The sequence below is a fragment of the Amaranthus tricolor genome, chromosome 13 (genome assembly GCF_026212465.1).
Source record: "Amaranthus tricolor cultivar Red isolate AtriRed21 chromosome 13, ASM2621246v1, whole genome shotgun sequence".
In the NCBI taxonomy this organism is placed as follows: Eukaryota; Viridiplantae; Streptophyta; class Magnoliopsida; order Caryophyllales; family Amaranthaceae; genus Amaranthus; species Amaranthus tricolor.
This window is the reverse complement of record NC_080059.1, coordinates 12,164,614-12,170,790: the sequence shown is the minus strand read 5'-3', so window position 1 is coordinate 12,170,790 and position 6,177 is coordinate 12,164,614. Positions and strand designations below refer to the sequence as shown.

Here is a 6,177-nt window from a genome sequence, read left to right as displayed (position 1 = left end):
CCCACATTTTAGGAAGAATTGTACATGCTAGGCAAGGCCTCAAAAAAAATATCAAAAGATAAGATCTTTAGTCCAAGAGTTGAATTCAGATTTAACAAAATACAAAAAAGGAAAATCTAATCCTTATCTCATTTTGAACATGGTCCAAAGTGTTGTCCACAATACTCATGCGGAAGTGTCGGACAACTTCATTTCTAATTTTTCATATATAATAATACAAATTGCAGATGCTAGCGATGATCACCTTCATTCGAAAGCACGTTGCTTTCATTTATCGTTGATTATACTAGCAACTGTCAAGGAAGATTTGTGCATCTGAAGCCAACTATAAAGCTCCTTGAGGCATCTAGCACTAAAGGACAAGAGAAGAACAAATGATCTATGGTTTTGGCTGCAGAGAGGCACAATGGGTATGGATCATCATCAACCAGCTTCATGTGAAAGAGTTTACTCTTAGTTTTCAGCTTATGCAAGACAATTGAACACACATCCACCTCTTTTGCTGACAAAAGAGCAACCCCCAACCTTTTTCTCAACTCCTAGTTCCTAATCTTATCTATTTTAGTGTGCCCACACATCCACCTCAACATTCTCATCTCTGCTACATCCATCTTATATTCAAAAGCTTTCGTTATATGCCGACAATCTGTCCCATAAACCAGTGCAGGCCTAATGGCCAAAATGTATCTATCAACTCCACATTTAAATTATGAAAATTTGTAATATTGGTGGTAAATCTTGCATCAGTATCAATCTAATTCTGATGATTGTTGCTATTTTATTGGGTTTCAAGACACCTGGAAAATGTTTCCAAGGTGCATCATATAGCAATGAACACACGTTGCAAGCAATCATCTGAAAAAATGCCGAAACAAAAGAAGCAACCTAGCTGCCAGACATATAACTACAAGTAAACATCAGATGCAAATCCTTCGATCAATCTGTGTGAACATTTTCCAGTACAAATGTTTTCCAAGGTAATAATAATACATATCCGAAAAAATTCGTCATCTAAAGAAACAGAATTTGGGGAGTCGGCTTCATAATCTATTGCGTTCAACACGAACAGAATTATGGCTACAAAACATTTTCCGATTGTACCAAATAAAAAGGGGTGAGATGGAGCACCAAGAACGAATCACATTTCAAAGTTCCATGTGCTCTCGGCAAATAATTTTGGCACTTTAACTTCCTCCGCCAGATTGAAGATTGCTGAAACCTGGAGAGAAGAAAGAATTGGGAGTGTAAATCCAAAATATATTTATCAACACCACATTTAATATATGTAAAACAAAATATAATTGATACCGAATACAAATAAAGCCTAAAAAGGGAGCCTACTATCATAACAAGAGGGTAAAGATACTACAGAGCAGAGCTTTTAAATGATTGCCACGATTTCAGTTTATAGTTTATACTCTATAGTGACGTAGAAGTCAGATTTTAATCTATACTAGGTTATAACTTGAAAATGCTACTTCACCAATGCTCAAAAAAACGTAACGCAGAGGTGATTTTAATCTATGCACAAAGCACAGTCATAAGGCTTAAGGAGGCAAATTAAAAAAGGCATATGTGAGAAAAACAGACTGCAGATTAGGGGGTGGGGGGAGCAGAACCAGGTGCTCCTCATTGGAACTACCACTCCTAAATAAAGAGGCAATGGTTTGGCCTTAAAAAAGGTTGGTAGACGCCAATTGCATCTCGGGTGCACCTTTTTAACCACGGCACTTCACTGTAGTAAGCTTTCAATGAAGTAATTACAAATCCAAGCATGGTCATAGTCATATCTTAAAGAGGACGCCCCTAGAAAAGCATTGTATAACATTAGCAGCAGATTAGGTCAAGTGTTATATTGTTTGCAAACACAAAGCCAAGCTAGTTATCCCCAATGAGAGAAGAGAGAGAAAGGGGAGGCGGGACCAAGAAGAGGTATGTATAAATAACATGAAAGAACATCAATTCAGGAGATCCATATAAATAGGCTAATAAAAAAGAATATCATGAGATTAGTCCAACAAAATTAGAATTATTATTTATACCCTCCCACCATTTTTTTAGTTGCTACCAAACATTAAATTTATGATTTTCCAATAATGAAAGTATGTTGTCCAAATCAAATATATTCATAGCATTTTCGTTCTGCACATCGCTTAAGAAGATGAACAAGCATTTCAAAGAACCAATTTTGATTCATACCGAGAAGGGTTACCATGGAACCAATCATTTTATGAGGCAATTTATGGAGCATTACAGGCTAAGGAAAAAGGATTTCTGCTTTCATTGACTTAGAGAAGGTATATGACAATTCACAAGTTAGTTAGAGTAAGTACGTTGGTGCATAACGAAAAGGAAGGGAATATCACATAACAATATTAAGGTAGTTCAAGATATGAACCAAAAATACAGGGAAACCAAAAAGGATTTCCTTTAAAATATTGTTTTACAAGGGGTTGCTTCAAGTCCTTTCCCATTTGAACCAACTATCTCAAATAAGATAACAGCTTAATTCAAGATGGAGTGATGTGATGTGTGTTATTTCCTCAAGGTGTTGTATTAGTGGACAAGACTTAAAAAGGCTCATCCCCAAATCTAAAGGATTTATACTAACTGAAGATCAAATATATGAAATGTCATTTTAGCACAGAGAAGCCAAATAGAAGTGCGGTAAGATTGAGGGTACAAGGAATTCTAATCAAGTGAATGTATTTCGGGTCAATCTTTCAAAGGAAAAAAAATATAGACCACGATCTATGTTACTCGGACTCTTCATTTTGCTTCACATGCCCGTGTTCAATCTCTGATCCTTGGACCTTAGGGTTTATCATAAAAACATAAGGCAAAAACAATTGTTTTTCTTTTATCCATTGCCATATTAAAAGACAATGGCCAAAATCTAAATTTGGTCCTCAGAATCACAAGTAACCTGCGTAAAAGGGCGTATCTGAAAAGATAATTAGCAGTGAGTGATAAAAAAAAATTAATAGAAGGTAAGATAATAATGCTAGACTAAATTAGGGAAACATTATAAGGTCCTTCTATACTTGGCAATATAAGATGAAAGCAAAGGCTGGTTAGCACAATAACACTACAGAAGGGTTGAGTATTAAAGAGAAGGGAAGCTATTGTAGGTTGGGAGGAAACAACCAAAAATAACTACTACAAATAAAAAGCACTAAAAGCCAAGAAAATTGAACTTGCACCCTATCAATTTATAGGAAAAAAATACCAGCGACATGAAAACTTAAAAGTCCTGAAGGAATTAAAAGCCCCCTTTCCCTCCAACCTTGGTTGAGGATTAGAAAAAAAGCCTTGGATATTCCAAGCAAATGGTCTGATAGTCGTCGCTTACTAACCCAATGTTACTAATACGTAATAAGACATCTTATAGATAGGGAAATTAAGAGCAACAACTTTGGATAATAAGAAGAAAATTTTTTTGGATGGTTTAGAGGAGGAGCAGGGGCATGTTCCAACTAATGCAAACAAGAGGAAGGATCCCTTGCCTTCCACAAGTCGAATTGTTAAAATGAAATGATTGGAAGGGGTAGAAAAGGTGATAAACATATAAGCTGGCAATGTTCTCTCATAACATAAAAATAAGAAAAGAAATCAAAAAGGGGAGTAGATGAGAAAGAGGGTTGACACTTGGCACCTGTTTTTGCAGCCATTACTGCATAAAACTTCGATCACATGATGAATTCCACCGATCACCCCATCGTACTGTAATAATCTAGCTCCCTTACCCCAAGACAAAGTTGTAGGTCAATTAAAAATAAGAACTTACCTTTGGGTTAAACCATATTTCAAATTGAATTCTAATTCATAATTTCATTTATATTCAGCTCCCTATTCTATACTTTGACATGCTTTCTTACTACCAATGAAAATTTGCACCGTTTGACAGCTTTGAGCAAAATATGTACATCAAGCAAAGCCATGTTACAAGTTAAAATACTATACCCAGGAACATAGTGTATTGAAAGAATTATGAGAATTGCCAACATACTCAACACAAAATTATAATTGTCTTTTTTTCTAAATAATATTTTATTTAGGTTAAAAGTTGACAACTACTTGGTCCAAGAGAAAGTTATGAAATTGCAACAATGTTGTTCATAGCTTCCAAAAGTTCCAAAAACAAAATTGATAGCTTCCAGCAAATAAGTAAACAATCAAATATACAAAGATAAAGACCCAAAACCCTTCCCCTGCAACTTTTGCAAATCAATTTCATGTGGAATACCATAAATCGACTAAATAAACCAATTATACATATAATCCATCATTGAATTGATAACAACTTTGTATGTGAAGTTGCAGATGATATATGGTACCAAGGGTCAATCAGAAACAACCCCATTGTTATCACTAACAAAGGAAATGCTAGCATCAGCCACCAAACTCGGCATAGTTGGGAGGCACTTAATGACATTGAGTGTATGGAATGTTGGTTGAACTGATAACAAATTCATAAGACCACCAGAACCAACATTAAAAAACAATATAACAGAAAACTTTTAAACAAAACAAAGAAAAACAAGCAAATATACCTTAAAACATCCATTTGTTTTAGAATTTCTAGACCACTCCAAGCCAAGATTCTGATTAGAGGTCTGATAAGAAGCCTTGACAACATCATCTCCATAAACCTTCCTTGACAAAGCAAAATCCCATGAATTTTTTCCCAAATCAAAGCATGGCTCAAAGGTCGTAACCCCTTGATGAACATAACTATACTTAAATTTTCCGTTCTTTGAACCCATCATATGATTAGCAGAAACCTTATTACAAGAATCCAGTACCAAAGAACCCTCCAAAATGGTCCTATTATCACCTTTATGGTGAATATAAGTCATATTCAAAGGCTTCTCAAGAACCCTAATTGAATTCATGAACTGAAACCGAAAATCCTGCCAAAACAAAAGCAAAATATTAAAATCAAGGGCGGTTTTATTTGAATATAGTTTTAATTTAATAGGTTCAGCTAAACACGCACTAATATTTAAAAAAAAAAAAAACAAAAATCCTACTATTAAACACATAATTCACTCAATATCAAAGTTCAAGCTTCATTAAAATCGAAAAAATATTCAAAAAATTGAAATTCTGAAGTCGGCATTGATTAAATAGTAGATAGCCAGAGAGAAACAAGAAGCAAAATAGGAAAAGGAAAAAAAAGGTACCTTCTTGGGAACATTGTAGTCAAAAATGAAGAAACCAGGTTTCTCGAGAGAGAAAAGAAGGCCATTAAGAGAAGGACCTTTGAGAAAAGTAGCATCAGTTAAAGAAGTACGAAGCTTGAAATCTCCAACAGGAATGGCGAGAGTAGAGATGGCGGAAGTGGCGGCTTTATCAGCATCGTATTCGTATTTGCCCTTCAAAGATGCCTTCATCATCTTTCAGAGTTGCAATTTCAGCCGCAATTTTTGTGTTGGGTTTAGGAATTACGACACCACAATTAGGAATGACTAGTGAGGATGGATGTCTTGACTCTTGACTTTGTGTTTCACCATTACATGTACATTTTTTAAGGCTTTTGCTAACTTTTTAACATTGCTTAATTTCAATTAACAACATGGAATAAATAATCAAGAAAGTAGGGCGATGGACTATTTAGCCTATTTGATTGCACCTATGCGTTCGTTGTATATAAATTTTTGTGATAACAAATTCACTAATTTTTAAGTAAGAAGGTTTTATGGTAAGATTATTTTTATTGGGCTGGTCCGCCCAATATATATATTTTTTTCTTAAAATAATTACTTATAACGTTAATGTAATCAATTATAACTTTAATATAATTATTTTTAAAGTCTTAGAATGATTGTTTATAACTTAAAACGATTATTTTTGATCTTAAAGTAATCAATTGAATAAATGGACTATTGTATGAACCCGAACGGTCTCACACAAGACGAGTTGCAACGAATTAACTATCATCAAAAGAATCAGGCTGCATCCTACCTTATTAACAAGATGTAAATGATTTAACTTTATTGAACAATCACTCTACTCATATAAAAAATGTCTAAAATAAGTGCATCTTATACACTAAATTTGAAGGATGTATCATACTTTCTGCTGATATTTAAATATACACAACCATATTATTGACTAATATTGTCATTGCAATCAAAACTAGGTTAAAAAGAACGCCAATATCTAAAAATTTAA

General features: G+C 34.2%; 1 protein-coding gene across 1 annotated transcript; it reads right to left on the bottom strand.

Moving 5' to 3' along the window:
- Positions 1–901: 901 nt before the first annotated feature.
- Positions 902–5,618, bottom strand: LOC130798042 (outer envelope pore protein 24, chloroplastic-like). The gene is made up of 3 exons (XM_057660890.1): positions 5,187–5,618; positions 4,554–4,913; positions 902–1,219 (listed from the first exon to the last, which is right to left on the bottom strand). The coding sequence occupies exons 1-3, from the start codon at positions 5,397–5,399 to the stop codon at positions 1,139–1,141; spliced, it is 654 nt and encodes a 217-aa protein (XP_057516873.1). The 5' UTR covers positions 5,400–5,618; the 3' UTR covers positions 902–1,138.
- Between the last annotated feature and the right edge of the window lie 559 nt (positions 5,619–6,177).

Bases quoted from the DNA above. Each gene is read 5' to 3' on its own strand.
- LOC130798042 (XM_057660890.1), bottom strand. From the start codon at position 5,399: ATGATGAAGGCATCTTTGAAGGGCAAATACGAATACGATGCTGATAAA. The intron at 4,914-5,186 runs GTACCTTTTTTT...TTGTTTTGGCAG, and splicing joins ACTACAATGTTCCCAAGAAG to GATTTTCGGTTTCAGTTCAT. The intron at 1,220-4,553 runs GTATATTTGCTT...TCTTCTCTCCAG, and splicing joins AAACAAATGGATGTTTTAAG to GTTTCAGCAATCTTCAATCT.